This window comes from Leuresthes tenuis, unplaced genomic scaffold, assembly GCF_036924035.1.
Source record: "Leuresthes tenuis unplaced genomic scaffold, fLeuTen1.0.hap1 SCAF_21, whole genome shotgun sequence".
Lineage (NCBI taxonomy): Eukaryota > Metazoa > Chordata > Actinopteri > Atheriniformes > Atherinopsidae > Leuresthes > Leuresthes tenuis.
Window position 1 is genome coordinate 3,833,130 of NW_027325375.1, and position 20,760 is coordinate 3,853,889.

At 38.2% G+C, this 20,760-nt stretch overlaps 1 protein-coding gene across 3 annotated transcripts in view; it reads right to left on the reverse strand.

The window, feature by feature from the left end:
• Positions 1-4,127: 4,127 nt before the first annotated feature.
• Positions 4,128-20,760, reverse strand: part of gabra1 (gamma-aminobutyric acid type A receptor subunit alpha1) — a 28,338-nt gene continuing 11,705 nt past the window's right edge. For all 3 annotated transcript variants that reach the window (XM_072374506.1, XM_072374508.1, XM_072374507.1), the window contains exons 7-10: positions 20,127-20,270; positions 19,211-19,363; positions 8,998-9,200; positions 4,128-8,373 (exon numbers count right to left, since the gene is read on the reverse strand). In XM_072374506.1, the coding sequence (XP_072230607.1) occupies positions 8,053-8,373; positions 8,998-9,200; positions 19,211-19,363; positions 20,127-20,270 (821 nt within the window). In that variant the 3' untranslated portion in view covers positions 4,128-8,052. The remainder of the gene's footprint in view (positions 8,374-8,997; positions 9,201-19,210; positions 19,364-20,126; positions 20,271-20,760) is intronic.

Here is a 20,760-nt window from a genome sequence, read left to right on the forward strand (position 1 = left end):
TCACCTGCACAAACTTCTTTAGGTTCATATATTCATATATTCACTTATTCATTTGAAGTGAAGAAGAAAACCAAATCATAGCTCCTTATAGCAGGCCAAGAAATTCTATGGATTGTTCTGGGGGGGTAATTGGGAGGAGAGACAAGAGGCAATTGAAGAGATTGGGACGTTGAGGAAAAGGGACAGAAAAATGAGTGACCAAGGAGAGAACTAATAGAAATCTCAGGGGATGTGTGATGTGGCTGCTGCATTAGAATGTAGAGCTTGAAGAATTGGATGTGACACAAGATACCTTGAATGTGAGTGAGAAAGGCAGAGTGACTCCTTTTTCTCTTCTGGCTGATCTGAAGACTCCATTGCCCTGGATGATGAAAACTCCCAAAAGAAATGTTGCAAGATTGAGGAATATTCTGGTAAAATCCAGCACTTCAAAAAAAAAAAAATTAAGTGAAAGATACATACTTATTGGCCAATGATCAAACACCACAAGTTTTTTTCTATGTTTTTTTTTTCTTGTTGAAAGAGGAATTTCTAATGATGACCCTAGATATCATTACTACCATCATTTCAAAAGTTACATCTAATTTTATAGCGGTAGGATCATATTTATAATTATAACCTAAATTCATAAGGTTTAGAGGCTCAAAGAGACTAAGTAATGATGTTGTGCAGCATATGTATCACTTTGGTTATGGGGACAGATGTGTACTTATTGATAAGGCTTTGTTGTGACTTGTTAGTTTATTTTTTATTTTTGTTAGATAAAGTTTCAAGTGGTTAAAACATTGTAAAACACACACCCATCCACACATACATGCACACACTAGGCCTTCGGGGGAGGGTGTACTGAGTAGTATCTGGTGTTGTGGTGCTCTTCAGGTAGGTGGAACTGTTCAGAGGGCCGTGCTTCCACTTCTGCAAGGTTGCCTGCCCCTCAATTTTCACTGCTCGCTATTAGACAATGAGGGCCTTTGGGTGGGGGGGCATGTGGAGGAGTTCCACTGCTCAATAACATTGGGGAGAATTCTGCCAAATTTGCCCTCCACCCATTTTAATTACACACTAGCTACTCATGCACTCAATATTTATGAGTCAGGGGGGTGAAGGTAGGGGAATTACTACATCCCCAGTGATGCTGGACCCAGGTGTGCCCTCCCCTAAACACCTTGGGGGATATGGGGGCGCTGGGAGCCTCCAGGAGACCGTGAGCGGATGTGTGAGCTTTAAGTGTTTTTTTATTTTTCTGATATGTGTGGAAGTGTGAGCGTACTTGGCTGTCTGTGGTTGGGGCTGGGACTTGTTGTCCTCTGGCCTGCTTGTGCTGTCCCTGGTGGAGGTGGGGCCACGCTCCTCCCCGCTGCTCGCTGCTGCTCCCACCTGTGTGCGTATCTTGGCTCCCAAGGCACTTGGCCTTGGGGATAGCGGCGTGGGTTAGCCCTCTTTATTTGTTTGTCTGGGGTGCCTGGCTCTCTCAGGTATTGGGTGGAGCCTCTGTCGAGGGTTTGGGTGGTGCTCGGGCTCGCAGGGCCCGGGTCCCGCACTCAACTCTTGCCTGGGTGGCCGGGGCCTGGCAGGGCAGATGGGCTGTCGCCACTGGTTCCTGGGGGGCCTCGACCTGTGGTTTTAAACTTTCCGTATCCACAGTTACTTTATACGTACTTGCTGCTGGTGTTGTTGCTGTTTGTGTTTTTTATTGTATCTTTTTTTCTCTGTTTGTCTACCTGCAGGTGCTCCTAATGGTTCTCTGGCTGGTTTCCCCACAGAGTCTGTAGAATGTTTTCTGTTTAGTTTCTACAGATGTAGCAGCTAGTTCTCTGGTTTTGTCTTGTTTTTCTTTGTCTTCTCCCATCATTTCTTTCTATCTCCCTCTCGTTTCACTTTGTTTCTTTGCTCTACCCCCCCCCCCCCCCCCCCCCCCCCCCCCCACGTCAGGTTTGGCATTATTATGTATAAATAAATAAATAGTACTTAGGAATCAAAATTAACTTAACATTCATTAAGCTTCCCTTGGAAAAGAAAATGTGTTTGGCATAACACATTATTCAGATTATAATTCTGCAGTCATGCTGGACAGGGCAAGGGCAAAAAAAAATAAACATTGAACAATGCCCCATCATTCCATGCGACGATTAATATTTGTATCATATTGGATGTTTTTGTTTTGCTTGTTTTAAAAAATAGGCCAATTGTGATGTTTTTCATTGGCCATCTTTACAGGCCTTTTCGAGGAAAAGATAAGCTTTATTCAGCTTTGATTGTCAATTGTCAAAATTGACAGCAAGGGCTAGACTGTATTCTGACACATTTTTCTCACTTTTCTAAGGAAACCAGGAAACAGAGAAAAAAACAACTTCTTGTTTTGTACATGTGTCAAAAGTTATTCACACAAAGCATTTGTGTGTTTAAACCTGTATCAGTGGGAAAGCACTTCATATGCGCATAAGAAACACAAAGAGAATTGAGAAAATATTGAGAGATAGAAAAAGGAAAGAACTGAGAAAAGAAAGGTTCCTCTCTCTTCACTCCTGCGAGGGAGAAGCCGCTTTATTATGCAACACTCCTTGGGTTTAGCAGCTCACATGCTTTTAAGGAAGAACCACACGTTCCCTTCCACCTGAAATCTCATGGCACGCTGGGAGAAGATTGGGATGAGATGGGAGCTTGTAGGCAGAGGCAGTCTGAGCAGAGGGGTATGAAAAAGCAGCAAAACAATGGGGTGCAAAATATAGATTGATGGACTGGCTTATTTGGTAGCTCAAAGACATTAAACTAACTGCAGTGGGAATGAGAATTATAGTATTTGTTTTTATTCACCTAATATAAGTGTAAGTCGCTTTGGGTAAAAGCGTCTGCCAAATACATAAACATATAAAATATGAAGATTTAACATGTCTTTTTTTTTATTATCAATGATGCTGTCCTAGAATAATGAACTCCATGTTTCATGACATTTGTTAACAGCATTGGAACCACAAAGACAGCTTAAAATTGCCTACACAGTTCATACAAGATCAAGTATAATTCACATTCATAATTAGTATTGCAAGGGATAGTGTATAGTCAATATGTCAAAGCTTACACCCATTAGGTAAGCATCAAACCCAGAATACAGCCATACTAACAGTAATGTAAGTAAGTAATTTGGAATCATTTAAAAAAAAACGTTGATTTGATAATCAATGATCACAATGACTATGTTAATATGACGATCTTGGGCAACATATTTATAATGTTTCTTGTGTTTCAAAATGTTTCCATAAATTAAACATGAGAAAATAAGCTTTTTCCCATTACCCCACACAATCTGACTTGTAGAGCAGGGAATGATGATTACAAAGGCAGGTTAGGAGTGTGATTCAGTTATCCATCAAAATAGTAAGAACAAATTGAAAATATTCGTAGCAAACTTTAAATGTTAAGTCACTTTCAGTACAATTATTTTTTTCAGAATGCACATATTTATGTCATGTTTTCTTTCTTTTTCCATCGAAAACAAAAACATTGCAGCTACAAAGACTATAAATGGATGATGGATAAGGCTGAACAAAAACATTTTGGACAGAAGGTTTTTTACTGAATCTGTGTTTTTTAGTCTGATTTTTTTTCTTTTCTGTGTTGGTACAGTTGATGACAAAACAGCTCTTCCTGTTTTAAATGTACTACCTGTGTTGTCCAGCTAACAGTCTTTGGCCAATGACACGGCTGTCTTTTTGACAGTTTGTAGTGTGTGAGTGTCACCAGAGTACATTCACATGTCTGATGACATCACATGAATTCTTCTATTTCCCTCCTTCCTCCTGAAGGGGCCATACTTTATAGGATGCTGTTATGGGTTATTTTTAAGGGTATGAACAACAACCTCTGTGGTTATTTCAATTGGAGGACTGCTTCTCAGTATAAACTATTATTTTGTTTATTGTTTGCTCTGTTCCATCACCTGTCCAGAGTATTTTTTAAAGCTAACTCTGACTTAGATCCCATATAAGGTTTCAATCTAAGTGACACACCTTTACAAATACATGCCTTATGAGTTCTAATTTTACTGCTTGAAGCAAAGTCATAGTTCAGAGATCTATGTTGAAATCTATATACATTTTCTTTAACTGTAGAACCAAAAAAAGAAGCATTTCGGTTAGTTGTTTTCTTTTTATTTAAAGACTAATGCAGAGAATCAGATTTTACAGGGCTGTATCATAACCAAAAGAAACAAAAGAAAACATTTACAGAAGATTCATCATTTCATCTACATCAATCACAACCCTTTATCAGTATCACTGAACTACCAGTATATGCACTGTATGTCGATATGTGAGCCTGTGTGCATTCAGTAAGTGTGTGTCTATTAATGTCCATATGTAGTCCATATACAGTCTTATTCTAATTTCTCTTACCCATATCAACTTTTGTGCTTTAGAAAATTAGTTTTTTTACACTTCAGTGAAAATCAGAATGTATTTTATTTGATAAAAATACAAGAAAAAAAACTTCTGGTAGGTATCTAAGAATAACCAAAGACTCAAAGAGTGTTTGAAAGCAAGTGCTGCTGAGAACTGCAATGGACCTTGTGTCAAACATAATGACACTAATGACTGGTGTGCCTACATATGTGATATTTACATGTATGAAATGCCTATGAGTGTGACAGCAAAAGTTGGAAGCTCATGATTGCACTGTGCCTCAAATTTCACATTCTCTCTGTGGAGCATTAAATGTAGCAAAACCCGACCAGGCTCAAAAATACTTGTAAATGCTCTTTAGCCTTTGAATCACCATGCTTGGAATACAAGATAGGAGGCTTAGCAAAAATGCTTCCAACAGAAAACATTAGTACAAAATTCATTTTAACTCTGTCAAAACTCTCTGGCGCACCATGTATTATCACTGAGCTTTGAAAAGCAAAGGAAAAAACAAAATGAACCTTTTAGCATAACAGCATTTTCACCTGCTTTAATTTTTGTAATGACAAACAAGCTCAATAACTGAAGAGAAATTTTAATAACAAGGTGCCCTTGTTACAGTTTTGCTCCCGTTTTTTCAGCTCAATCACTTTATTGCATGTCTCTGGAAAAAAGCGCAATCAACAATGAAAGCCATTTTCCCTTTAACCACTGACAAATCCAAAGCACAAACAAAAGAGATAATCCAATGTTTTTATATGATGCCACCCTGTATAGCTATGGATGGGGGGGGGGGGGGGGGGGGGGGCTAATGGGTGCACAGCTGATACAAAAGCTAAGCTATCTTCTTTCTTTCATTTTTTTTAATAGTTTGCAAATCTAAAGCTGAATGGTAAGGGAGAGTGGGTCAGTGATGTGGTTCAAAGCTGTCCTTGCATAGCACGAAGCTGACTACGTAAATGTAATGTTACTGTTCTTCTAAATGTGCAAAATGCATAACAATAGGTTGAAAATACAAACAATATTCATCATCATCTTAGTTAATATCTTCATTAATAGAATCAAATACTGTATGCATTATGTATTTTACATATGTATATATAGTTCTTCTTCATGATAATAAACATACATACAATAGATTAGAATTCAAATATCTTTATACAACTCTTCACCCTGAACTTTACAGTTCCTTGACCCTCTGCTTGTAGGTTAAGTGGCTGTGAACAATAGGCCGCTTGCATATGCTTATGACGACGTCTTTCATTAAGGGATAGATTCAGTATTGGTATTAATGTTAATGCAAATAATAACAATAGTAACAACCACTAATCTCTTCTTCAGTTCCTGTGATCTATTCTTCCCAGTGCACAGACTCATAAAGTATTGTGCACAATTCTAGCATGCCTTTTAGCCTGTTCAGTAACCTGTAAAACATATTCAGCACAGCAGACTGAGAATCCATAAAGTGGTGCAGTGCACCTCTACTCTTGACACTGTCAAATATGGTTGGAGTGGAAGTTGAAGGCTTTCGAACCAAAGATGGTCACACAATACAATGCTTTTTATCTATAAACAGATGTAAATAGTATAGATTAAGTTTCCACGTACAGCACACAGATGAGACTACAAGTACAGAGGGGTCAGTGTAAAGCTACAATGGATGTCACCTCCAGACTGAGTGTCAGGTTCAGGTCCTAAGAAAAGCCCTTGCTAATTAATATTGCTACATTAACATAATTTAAAATGGACTATTCGTAAACCTTTACTTGCCACATCAGAGAAGAAGCATTTCCTAAAAATGTGTGGGTTATTTTAATGTTAAAAGAAGAAAAGGAAGCAAGCAATTATGAAGACACGAACAAAAGCATTCTTTTCACTTTAGTTTCTGTTGGTTTTTATCGGAAGAGGGATTGACATCATGCTACAAAAATATATTCATCTTTGTCACTATCGTATGACTACAAGACAAGTCCTCTGTGCGAAACATAGCGCCGGCTAACATAAGATTACAGTGCCACTTCAACTCAGTGTCTTCTTCCTCTTTGTCTCTTTCTGTCTCTATCCCTGTCTCTCTCTGTTGCTCACCAACAAGCAGCAACAAATGACTCCGAACGGGCATGTGATACTGAAGGCAGTGTTGCTGGTACTTTCTGAGTGTTATGTCTCAATTTTCGACCCAGTGGAGATGGGGGCTATGGTAAACACGGTCAGGAGACACCGTGGGATGGAAAATACAGATGCACCATCAATCAGCAAAGTAAGAGCCTTCACAGCTTCAACTCTGAAAATGGAAAAGGCACTTCTCCTCCGTCTCAAGGTGCCCCACCCCTTTTTAACAGACGCCAACTGAACTTTCCCATTAATGGTGTTTTGGCAAAGGAGGCCCCACTACGAATAGTCAAAAGCCAAAGTAAATAAATTAGTAAAAACATAAATACAAGAAAAATAAACCAAACAAAAGTAATAAAGCAACACTTTTACTTCTAGATGTAAAATGCACTCCAGGATTTGAGATGATTTTACATTCTTGCTCGTGACAAGCCAATCTCATTGTATACCAGTAATATTGTTGTTGCTGCTGATGCTGTAAGTGTGTGCACAAACATACAGCTGAATAATACTGAATGTGTGAAAGCAGCTTTGAGTGGAATGTTAGTTTGCTGAGAATCAGTCATTTAAGCATGAACTAGACCGGCATGTATTCTTCTTGTGGAAACTATCACAACAGAAAAAGGAAACTCAATTGAATAAAAAAAAGTTTACCTTTCAGTTAACATACCCTATAGTTACCCTTTGCAAAGCATAAACATAATATAGACATCTCTAACTCCTGATATTTACAATGCTGTGAAAGGAAATAAACTTACTTTCAATGCTGACCACAGGGATGATTGGACTTTGTATTTTTCGATCCCTAAATAAATGGTGTCCACTGAGACATGTTTTATTGCTATTGCAGAAACCCTAAAATATTTTTGAAGGATGACATAATCTCATAAAATATCTAGAGACAATGGAAGAGAATGAGCAAAGCACTGATGATATCAAATAAACTAAGCCACCAGTCAATGCTGATCTGTATTTTGAATGACTAAATAGAAATAATAAGATGCCCTGTCCATGCATGCACACACGTGCCTTCTTCTGTGCCTGTGATTCCCTGTTGAAATCAAACAAAACAAAACAAAACAAAACAAAACAAAACAAAACAAAACAAAACAAAACAAAACAAAACAAAACAAAACAAAACAAAACAAAACAAAACAAAACAAAACAAAACAAAACAAAACAAAACAAAACAAAACAAAACAAAAACAAGGAAACAAAAATAGAAACAACAGCCGCTTATCAAGTTTGGGCTGGGCTATGTGCAGTTGTAGAATAGCATTCTCTTGGCTAAATATTTATAGTAGCATTTTGTAGTAGCATCATCTTAGACCTGAACAACACTCTTTCAAAAGTTTGTATCATTAGCTATCTTTTTTCCTGTATTTTATGTTTTCAAAATCTTCAAAATTTTGGTAAACAGAAGCAATGCAATAACTGGGAATTGAAACCAGCATGGACACAATGTTTATCTCAAAATAAACACTTTTTGTAGAGGAATAAGAAAGAAAATGAAATCAGGTGTAATTTAAAAGGAATGAAACATGGATTAGGTTGGATTGACCCCCTGCAATTTGGGCTTCTTATTCAAGTAGGTTGCCCAATAGACCAAGTTAAAGGTTCCAAAGAGCAGAGGGAAGGCTATTCTGGCAATCCTGTCAATCTTGCTCACACTGTTAAAGGTCTTCTTGGCCTCTGGGGGCTTGGGTTTTGGCTCTTCCTTGGGCTCATCTGGGGGTGGAGGGGCGCTTTTGGCGATCGTAGCCAATCCAGGGTTCCTAGCGGGATTGGGGGCGAAGGGTGTAGCCGTGGCAGGTGGGTAAGCTGTAGTGTTGTTCTTCTTGAGGAGAGACTCCTTCTTCTTCTTTTGCTGATTGTAGTTATTAAAGAGAAAATTGGGGAGAAAACAAGAAAAATAAAAGTAAAAAATTTAAACAGCGTGGATGGAAGACTGGAATGGAATATTAAAGGCTACTTATATATTTCAAACAATTATTACACACAAAAAAACAATAATCTCAGTAATCACAGAATTCTTGTTTGGTTCTGTTTCTTTAAAAATAACTGGAGAATGCAGAGTGGTGCTGCTAACTGCAGCATACAGACAAGTAGAGCAGAAAGCACAAGATGAACACTAAACTATTAATGTTCATGTCATGTTACTCAAATAGCATTTTCTATTAGATGAGCTGGCGACAACAGCTAAATATTCCCCGCCTGAAGCAGCCTGCTCTGCAGTTAAGTGCAGTCCTGGTGCAAAAAAGAATGAGTATTTCAAAGAGAAATTCATACTTGTAGTTTTATACAATTTCGAGGGGTCTGAAGTAGGTTCTTTCCTGAATAGATTTAGTTTCAAACTCATTGCAAAAAAATGCACTCATGTCTATATCATCACCTATTTATGTCTAATCCTTTCTCTAGTTTCTCTCATTTCATTACAGTAATTGTTCCCTATCATTAGGTACGTATAGAAGTCAAAAGCAGTTTCAAATACCTTCTCTGGCACCACGCTTTTTCCATCCCAAGCATAACCTCTCTTGGTGAAGTAGTTTACTGTGGCAAACTCAATGAGGGCAGAGAAGACAAAGGCATAGCAGACAGCGATGAACCAGTCCATAGCTGTGGCATAGGCCACTTTGGGAAGTGAGTTCCTCGCACTGATACTGAGAGTGGTCATGGTCAGGACAGTGGTCACTCCTGCAGGAAGATAAACAAACAAGATGGAAACCTGTTTTAATGCTGGACAACTCAGATCCTGTCAGTAGTTAAAGGCAGTTTGTGAATGCATAGAAACAAGAATGTGAGGTGGTATGATTTGTATCAAAAAGGAGAATTAAGCATTATAAAGATGAGTTTATCACATTGCTCAACCACAACATCATCTGCTGGGAACTGTGATGAGACACTGTCAGAGAGTAACTGGGTCAAAGCATTTCTAATAGTGTGGTGCTCATCATAGAACAGGCTACTGCAGATGTTTACACACCACGTAACATCAGCCCAAGCTGCAAAGAATCTGACGCTCATTTCGGACGATCGTGGAGAACAGCTGGTTTGTAGAGCAGATATAAAATATGCAAAGAGGACCCTCCCACTAACATGCTGTATGTGGACAGATGTTTAAATACACATAAACATGGGATCAACATAGACATTTTTAGCTATTTATAGAATTTTTCTTTCAGCTTTATTTCAAACCTTTAAAACCAGCTGTTTTTCTGTCTTGTTACTTGCACATTTTGAAAGGCAACATCAATGCTGAAAGGTGTATACAGATTTTAGAGCAACATTTGATATCATCCAGACAACATCTTCTTCAGGGACGGCCTTGCATATTTCAGCAAGACAATGGTAAACTGTATACTGCATCTATTACAACCTCATGGCGTCATTGTAGAGGAGTCAGAGGTGCTATTTTGACCAATTGAAAACATTTGGAGTGTCATGAAACTCAAAATATAACAAGGGTGAGCCAGGACAGCTAGACTTCTATATTAGTCAAGAATGGGATGCCAGTCATCTCCCGAACGTCCAGAACTGGTTGTTTCAGTTCCCAGACATGCAGACCGAGGAAGGAATAGGGTGAACATGACCCTATCCCAGCTTTCTTCAGGCCTGTTGCAGCAATCAAATTCAAGATGCGCTAATATTTTTCATAAATTAGTAAAATGCCTCACTTACAATACTCAAAATGTTGTGCTATTTTGAATGAAAAGTTTTTGCAAATCATTGCATTTTGTTTTCATTTATATCTTATGTAGCACCCCAACTTTTTTTAATATATATAGACTCTTGCAGACAAGCAGGATTTTTTTCTGTTGATATTTGTTCAGTTTTTTGTCATTATACCATCAATTCACACAACAGCTTTCTTTTGTTCCTTAGTAGTGGCTACAGTCATATTCTGAATACAATATAAATTCAACTCAGATCTCTTAAAAAGCTATAATATACAAACTGTGGTTAAACCCATGGCTCATGCCTAATCTAGAAAGACAAAAATAGAAAGAAATTATTCACACTAATTGAGTGAGTTTGAAAATGACAAACTACATGACAAATAAAGGGCACATGCATTAACAAGGAATGATAGTTGCCCTAAAACAAAATCAACAACCACATGATGTAGCGGTGTTCATGGAATTGTGTTTTCAGCCTTCCTAAATGCAAAATAAGTTGGTGCTGAGTTATTACACACATCCCAAAATGTTACTGTTTCCCCTCAGAATTATGAATTCACTTTTTACTTCTTCCTCAGTTATGGTGTTAAGTGATGAATCACAGACTCCTCATCCTCCCACTCTCTTTTCACATGCTTTTGCTGTTGCCGACTGGGTGCTGAGGCATGTACTATAAAGGATGGTTATGATGCTCTCATTACTCACAGCCAAATAATTGATTGGTCTTTGCCCATAACCAAGCAAGATACCTTTGATGGATTTAGTGGATCTGCATAGTTGGAATGCTGGGTATGTGTGCATTTCTAATGTTCATTAGAGCTCTGAAGGGGCAAATACTGTAAGTAGGTCAAAGGTATTTGTCTGAAGACATATAGAGCTTAAACTGGTCAACACAGATGAAGCAGGACAACATGAAGATAATAAGTAGCTACAGTTAAATGCGGGCATTGGGTTGTACCTTTAAATAGCAACCTTTATGCTGTGGTGTGTGTATTTATAAAGTTATGTTATATCACAGAATCCACACATACTCGTGATCTGCACTGCACCAACTGCTAAGTAGGCCAACGTGTGGTTTCTTGATTTATTGTTATGGGAATGCATGGCAACAGAAGATATAAAGACATGAAGTGATGCTCGCTCAATTATTCATACCAGATTTTCCCTCACAAATCTGTTCACATGTTGCCAATTCTGTTTAAGAATATGCCAATGAGACCAAATTAGGTGAAAGATGAAAATGGTTCAATGCAGAAAAGTTTTATATTGTTAGACACCGGCCGAAGGCTTTATAAGGTCTGCTACAGTTCATAAATCTGTAAAACATCTAACACTGGAGTCAAATGCTGCTACTTTATCTAAGTAGCTGTGGCATGTCAGGTACGTGTAAATACAACTTAGAGAATCAACACATACTAAGCCTCACTTAAGGTATAAATTGACTGGAGGCATCAGCTTAATGTCATGATTTTAATCATTTCAAGTTGGAGAATGCTTCCTTGAAACTTGCCTTGGAGTACATACGTTTAATACTGAGGTGTCGTTGTTTATCAGTCGGACACCAGGACATTCACTACTGGAGCCTGTGTAGCCAGACAAAAGTCATTTAGCCATCAATCCTGCATCTGATCTTGGATCTTCTGAGGTAAGATGGAGGAATATATTTGTACCACCTGTGTTTGTTTCTTGAGTGACCAGAAAAGACCCTGTACAGCATTGCTCAGGTATTTTTCTTCCTTTTTTTTTTTTCTTAATCAGTCTTTTTAAACGATGTAGTTTTGGAAAGATCGTATGTTTTTTGTTTTTAAATGATTTCCTGTCTCATTCACAGGGCTTCATGTGCAGCTACTTTATCATGGCCCTAAGGTGTCAAATGTGACTGTAATGACTGTAAAGACCATCTATGAATCTAAGAAAGCCTTACAGCTTTGACAAAAAGGCAGTATTAGACATCCTGACAACATGAGAATAAAAACTCTGTACATATGATATATATATTTTCACAGCATTAACCCTGCATTTTAAAGGGTCCTGATAAAGCTGTATGTGAGGCACAAGGAGTGGACCGGACTGCGATATGTCACATTCACCAGTATATCAATGTCTTTTATGGGGGACGATGAAAGCAGCACCATTGGGTATTACACAAGTCCTTAGAAAAGCACTCTGATGCTTGGTATCTCATGTAGCTTACTGTGTTTGGCAAGCTCTGTTGTCATGGAAACAAGTCTTCTATCTACTGTGACTTGTTAATACCACAAAAGAGAGAGAGAAGGGATGGGGTGCGATTTGGTGTTAACATTTGAAATAATCTATGGATTGTATTATTACAAAGGGATGCCTGGCTTAACTCTTTGCAGACACCAATGCATCTAAGGGTTGTAGGTGTATAACTGTTTACTGTCACCTGCATATAATTGTAAAAGTGTGTGTGCGTCACTGTGCTAACAAGGTCAAATTGTTTTTCTACCTCCAGTGTAAAGGGTCCTCCTTTGTGTCTACTTTGTGACAGGGCCTACATAGGAATCATTAACAACAAAAGTAAGTTGATTCATTACAGCATGACTACAGAGCTGGTTTTAAATTACTCTATTTGATACATAGTAACTAATAGACTTGAGGTTTTGAAGGCTGTTAATGAACAAAGGCACTGATATGAAAAGTGAATTGATAGTAAATATAATTGCATTCTAGAGAGTTCCTTCCACCTCAGTTTAACTCTGTCTGAACTAACAGGACTTTTGCCTTTATTTACAGACTCTTTTAAATACTCACACACACATATTGGGTAAGGATAAAAACTGTGAAGATATAGAGAAAATGGTGGGGAAAGAAAAAAATATGGTAAATGAATTAGAGATTAAAGGTAGTGAATCAAAATGAAAATAAAACAAAATCTGTGGTTTGAGGGATGGCACTGCTGGAACATTTCTATCTGACTACAGTTCAAAAGTTCACTTTTGGGAAATGCATGGTAAATCATTAAATTTGATTGATAATTTTCTGACAGACTAAGGTAAAGCTTATAGGAAATTAGATTCAATATCAGTCATTAATATACTACAACATTGGTGCTCAGTTGCCTGCATTAGGCTACTATTCAGAAAATAAACTGTTCTAGGCATCAATAAGAATGAAAAAAAGGCTTTTTGACAAAAAACTTTATTTTGTACTGAAGATCAAATAATTATTCTACATGAATCACTAAGTCATTGCTTTATTATTATTGTCATTCTGTCACATGATTTGTTTGCCCATGACTGACAACCCTTGAATGAGAGCTTTCAAGCAATCTGACCTATCTCAGCCAAGCAAGCAAAACGCTCATGCCATTGCATCACAGTCACATCACAGACAAAACCCTGTCTGGGACAATGAGCCTTCAGGAAAATGTCTCTCCCTTTCTGTCACGCCCCATAGTTCCAAGCACAACTTTGCCTCAGACAGTGTTATGACAGTGAACGCAACCAATCAAACATGACAATCAAAATGTGGGTCAAAAGTACATTGTAAAGTGGGACGTCTGCTCACTCAAAGAATTCTCAGACCGCTACTAGACGCTATGAAGACCTTCCAATAAAGATGGTACAAAGGATTAAGTTTAAAACCATTTATGGTATGTCTGAACACATGAACATAGACAGGATAGACAAGACTTGTCAAGATTTAAAGATGCAAACAGCGTAACAATGTCAGGGATTCTTATGAATAATGCAATTGCTTTAACTGCACAGACATCAGTGGGAGGACATTTAACCACAGTCCAGCTTGGTCTCAAAGAAATATATAAAATGACTCATAACACCTCAATACATAGTGGAGGCGCCTGACGTGTCAAAATCAGTGCCTCCACCACATAATAAGATACTCCTCCAGTGACTTGGTTATCATGGGCACAAGTACCAGGAGGTGGTGATGACACAACCACTTCTGTACAAGCTCTGAGAATGCACAAAAATCTGCTGCAACTGTTGTTTTTCAGGTATGATTATTGCCCAAACCTAACCAAACTATGACCCACATAATCTGAAAAAAAAAACTCAAAATAACAAGCTAGCAAGCAACAATCAGACTCAAGTTAAACTGCAGGCTTGGACTTGGCCTTGCTGTGCTGGCGCTCCACCGCTATTGACTTTAACTTGAAGTTTCAATACACCACATGCCACTGTCATGTACTGAGCTGTGAAACTAGTCAGGACCATTCCACATGATTATCTCAGACCAAGTTACATTAGATAAAAACCCTTGACTTTGAGGTGAAAGTGACACTGATATGTTGTATGTCAGTGCCACTACACAAAAATGTAGTCAATTATGATATTTTTGTGTTGTTGTTTTTTTAATTTTCAATATTTACCCATTAGCTACTTGTTACATTGATATACTGTACTTCCTTTTTAATTAGTTAAAAACAATATTTAGTCCTAATAATGTATAAATGTAAATGTTTTTTTTCAACTTATTGCAGAATATTCATATTCAAACGTTAAAGAGTGCGCTAATGTTGAATCTTGTCGAGCGAGTGAACAGGCCTGACTGTTGGAGTTGTCAAGCACCTTCTTTACATTGCCTAAAACAGTCCCAAGATTGAGGCTGTCTTTGTAGCGTGTCTATCAACGTTCCCACTGTGCAGTAGATACTCATTTATTTATGCCTTATCAATAACTGAAGCCTCACGGAAGCCTGACTCTGAGACACATTAGCTTCAGCATCACTAAATCATCTTTGGCTTACATAAATAAAGAAATAAAGCAACATGTTGATTGGCAGGTGATTAAATGACTGTGCCAGCACCACAGCTGTGAGATTTAAATCAAGCACACGCATGCAAATGCACACACACACACATACATGCACACACACGCACACACGGAGACACACATACACAGACATGTTACAGTAAATAACAGCTCTGCCTACAATGTCAAAGAGTGATCATGACTATAAGCATACCCACTGGTGCAAAACAGCATGCTCACATGTGGTAGACAAACACACACAGTGACACATGCTCACATTTGGGTACAAATGTGTGAGCTTGTGTATGGGTACAAGCACATTCAATTTCCACCACTCACACACAAGGTGTTATTCCTTAATGAGCAGATACATTAAACTGCATCATGGGAGAATCAATAAATACCCAGCCATTCGCTTCTAAAGAGGAGAGATGGGAGCAAGCTAATCTTCTGAGCGCCGCTGTCCCTGACAGCTCAGAGAAACGGAGAGGGAGGGGAGGGGAGGGGAGGGGAGGGGGAGGGAGGGAAGGAAGGAGGAGGGAAGAGAGCACCACATCAGCACCATCAGTGGCTGTTTCCTTTCGGTTTCATTTGGGCTGCAAATAAATTGTTAACAGTTTTCCACAACACCGAACTAGCTATAAACTAATCAGCCTCTTAATCGGCACAGTGATAAATAAGATAACTCTACCAACTGCTGTGTTTTTAAATTGCCTATTCATCTACAGGGCAGGCTTTGGGAAAAATAAGATTTAGTACAGATGCTTTGCTTCACAGTCACACAATGTAATTTGAACAGGCTTGTCAATGCTGCGTTTGTTCACTCTAATGCTGTTTCTGTATCAGCTTTGGACATCAGATCACATCTGTACTTATATGAAAGCATACATTATTACAACAGTTGTTTTTTAGGTATTAGTGATGCGTTTGATACATTTTGAATGTGTTCTGAAATAGAAAAAAGAAAAAACTGAGCTGTAAATAAGTACCTCTGGTACAACTAAAGCGCAACTTCACAATTTAGTCATTTCTCCTACATCAAGTAAAATAATAAAAAGGAATTTGTACACTTGGCCCTTAATAGACATTTGCTTTTCTTAATGCACAGTGACATTCTGATGATTGACCTTAATTTAAATAAGACAATCTTCCAAATATAGTCTTTGCATTAGTTACAAAAAGGATTTGTAACTTATATTTCCATTTATATATTACAGAGTATAGTCTGATCAATGACCCATACGAGCTGTACACCCCCCTGCAGCTTTGAAATGTTTTCACTGATCCAAAGTCTAAATAACTCATCCCAAAAGTGTGTTCTTTTCATTGAAAGCCACCCTGTTCTGGCCTGACATTGCTAGAAGCAGCGACATAATCCACACAATGCCATGAAAAATTATTGAAAACAGTAGCAGATAACAGTCTCATTTCATATTTCTTTTTATATGAAAGAAATGCCATCACTGTCAATAATTAGGAGCATTCTGAAAATAAGTTATCATCATTGTTCTTAAGTGGTAGTCTACTTGTTTTTCTAATAACTTAGCTAGAGAACCTTTTAGATGTTACAAAGTAATTAATAAAAATATCCAATGTTGTTTTGATAAACCTAACTGTGAAATGGTGTTGCCTAAACCTAACCAAAGAGCAAGTGAAACCAAAAGTAACAGTAAATGAAGACAATGAGGAAGTGAAAAAAGAGTTGCAAGGTCGTGTCAAAGTGGAGGCTAAAAAAACCCACAAAAAGTTGAATACAAACAAAGGCAGTAAAATGCATTTCCCTCTGTACACAGTAAGCATTACAAGCAATTATGGTACCTTTGACATGCAGCATAGCAGTCCCAGGTTTACACTACCAGGTAGCTTTTATTAATGTTGCATTTTGCACATTTATCACCAAGATACACTGTATATGGGCAATACAAGGGCTTCAGAGTCAGGACTTTCAGGGACATATTAATCTTAACACCACAGCAGACAGATACAATGGTTTTTGATTTACGGTAGCCTATTTATATTTGACTGAGATAAGAGTCAAAGGATTTAGATGCCAATGGGAGCTCTTGGGTGTCCTCTTAATGATTTCATTTATGTTGATATTGACATTTTAACCTCTTTGAAACCAACCTCATTCATCTGTTGTTCTAAATGTTGTACATTAATCACACAAATGGCCAGCACAGTATATTAGTATGTGTGTCACTCTGTGTCTTGATAGATATGTGACCAGGTGTGTGTGTGTGTGTGTGTGAGTTCACATGCATGTGTGCACTCTATATGCATCTAATCTCATGAAGCAGAACCATTCATGATCGCATGAGGGACACACACATGCCCCAGATAGTTTGAATCTAATCTAGGACATCCTCGTTTTCTCACAACACGTGACAAGCATCGCAGGTAAGCAAGCTGTGGCACACACAGACACATGAGAACACTCACAGCTCATATAGGAAGACACCAAAACTTTGCGGGAAGATTAAAAAAAAACTGCTGGAATAGATTGCGGAGAAGCAAAATCTGGTGCCTCTGTAATGATTCTGGGAAATCTTTTTCAGTAGTGGGCCAAGGGAAACACTGACATCCATGAGAAGAAGATTAAGAAAGAAAGAGCAAGTGTGGGAGAGGGAAGTAAAAGAAGAAGAAGGAAGTGTGTAGAGTGAGGTAACTCAAGGACATTCTGCCTGCTGCTGTGCTTTGCTGCTACAGAGCATGCTGCACACTAGCAAGAGCTTCCCTTTTGGGTGGTATTATGTAAGACCATTGTGTGACAGACAGACAGATACACACAAGATACACACAGACACATGCAAACACACAATCCTTATTTAACACACTAGGCAACGTGAACATGCACACCAAAACACAGTGATGAACACTTACATGACACACAGTCAGGCGCATTCGTACAACATGTAGTCTCACATTCCGAGCACATATTTCTAAATTAACACTTTGCTGTGCTTAAGATTCAACTCCAGCTAGCAGCAACTGATTCAATTTCATGTTCACCTCACTGGTGCAAAGACAGAGCAGAACAGAACAGGATAGAAATATTTTGCAGAAGACTTGGTCCAACGAAGCAATTGGACAGTTCCCTTTTAATGTCCTTTAACATTTTCTTTTTGACATGTTTGGAAATGAACCTACTGGCTCTTAGAGAGTTACATTGATCCTGTGGTTTTGTAATAACTGTAAAGTTTCAAAGCAGTCAGCAGACTGTTAAAGCATGTAAAAGCTTGTCCTCCGCTATATTTCTATCTGTGTAGATTCAACAACCTATAAATGTTTCTTCAGAGGTGTTTACTGGCTTATTTTACTATGCAATGCTAGGCTAATCCAGCTTTAGCTCCAGCACTCTTGGCAAAATACAAAACAAATGTGTTTTCCAAAATGTTTCACTATTTCTGTGTACTGTGATTTATTTTCTTGTCCAAATCAGGAAGGAAAAATAATCAACTTAGATAGGAAACTCTAAGCTTAACATCATGAAGGTGTACTCTCACAAGGAGGTCATGCATTGCATTGCATTGAAAATAAGAATGTGTTGTTCACACTGGAGCAACTGAACAAACTCAGGGCCATTATTCACCGTATTTTAAGAAGCTGTATCCAATAACTTTTACTTATAAAAGGAAATGTGTTTCTGCCTTGCAATTCAGTGCATTGATGAGTTTAAAACAGATTTTGTTTATCCATATAAAGCAAATTGTAATGAAGTAATTAATGTATTTGATAATTGATATTTGAAAACCTTTGAAAATTTAATTGTTTTGTAACAATGTACCATCCTGATGTACTAAATGGCCTCATTGTGTAGTAGCACCACACAATATAGCTTACTAAAAGAAAATGACATTATAATGGGTTACACATTATTTGAAAATCACAGTTAAGTGGTTTTTCAAACAACCTGATACTTAGTAAGTTATAACAGATTGTACAACTGATTATTTACAGTCATTAGGCATCTTGAATCGCTTAAAAAATGTCATTGTAAATTGGTTTAAATTAACATGCAATGTTGAATTGGGGCATAATAATGACATTCGGAGGCTGTATGAAGCATTTGTACTACTAACATGGTTTCCCCCCTTTTATTATATCTTCAAGCATCCCAGATGGTTTACTGTCATGCTCTTAGCTGCTATAGTTTGTAGCCTGTGCCTAATGTGCTATGATCGTGTCTTCCACACTGATTTCCCAACAACAGACTTGAAACCCTCTGCTGATGGACTTGATTGCTGTAGCCACAGATGTTTAGAGGAGAAGAGAGCAGACAACTCACCGAAGACGGTTCTGGCAGGGACAGATTCTCTGTTGAGCCAGAAAGACACTTGGGAGAGGATGACTGTCATGATGCAGGGTAGATATGTCTGGATCACAAAGTAACCAATTTTCCTCTTCAGGAGGAAGTGAGTTGTCATCACAACATACTCTCCTGTTGTGCACGAGATAGAATGCAGGAAGAGTTATTATAAATGCACAAACAAGCTCTAATTGGGGTTACAACATTAAAGTGTTCAATCTAGATTTTAATTTGAGATGGTTTACATCAATACCTTTAGTCATTCCTAAACTTAAACCAAAGCAGTCAAAAAACATTTCATGGTGATAAGGTGGTATCCTCAGATGGGCGAGTCTGGAATCTTATCAATATGGATGAGCAATATTTGAATAAATAATTCAATTCAAAGCTAAAGACCTGACTAAAATACAGCTCTTATACAAACGTGGTTCAAAGTGGCTGCAGTAAAGTTCCAAAGGTAAGAACAGAGTGAAGGAAGATTCGAACATCTGGTAATGTCCTAAAGCTCTGGCATAAACACATCTACATGAATAGGGTGAGGAAGTGGGGGTGTCTTAAGAATTGCCCTGTGCCAGCTGTGGGCAACTCTACAAACAGGCCACACATTCTAAGCCGTGACAAATTTGGCCAGTATCTATTGACCAAAATAAGGTGGAAGAGAAGAAATAGGGGCCAGTAGGGAAATATAGAATCTGGGACATGGTCTGCCATTTATACAGCAACAAATTGATGTCATCAAAGATGCTGATGAACTGAAGCAGCTCTCAAAGTGTTTCATTGTGCAGTTATGAAGGATGAACAAGGCTTATATTTTTTGAGGAGCAACAAGTGGGTCTGCATGTCTTTGTAAGCATTGATGAGTAGTACAGCATAATGTATGTGGGCTAAAGCTTACCTGTGCTGGACTGCACCACACCAGAATCCACACTCTGCCCCATCAGATCATACTGGTTCAACCTGGAGCCATCCTCTGCCACCACCACAGACTGAGCAGCCCCTCTGGTCCACACGTACACCACTTCTGCTCTAGTGTAAGCATCTGACAAGAAATGTTGTAAAAAATTATCAATTGTTTTGAAGCAGTGAGAGATTGCAGTAAAAAGAAAAAAAAACAGAACAACTAAATTAAGGCTTTCTTCTTGAATCATCTTGTTTTTTCTTACCTCATCACATTTAGGCTCATCTAGTCTCCTTGTCTAGTCTGCTCTTATATCAGTGCCTCCTGTCAGACTAATTTGCTATTTAAACACATTATCCTTATTGTGGTGTCTGCATGCATCATCTCCGCTGTTTTATCTAATATTTTTCCCTTTTATTATCTAATTACATCTTGTCTATATCTTATTAGGTCTTCTTATACATTGTATTAGGTAATATGTTGTGTCACATCATGCCACGTTGCATCATGCCATCCCAATCTTATAGGAAAATAAACAAACAGCATCTCAACAGGACAACATGACCTTAAAGTAGCCAAGTCAGTTTTTTCTTCCCTCTGGCCACCCAACCTGTCAAAGCTGCAGCGTGGC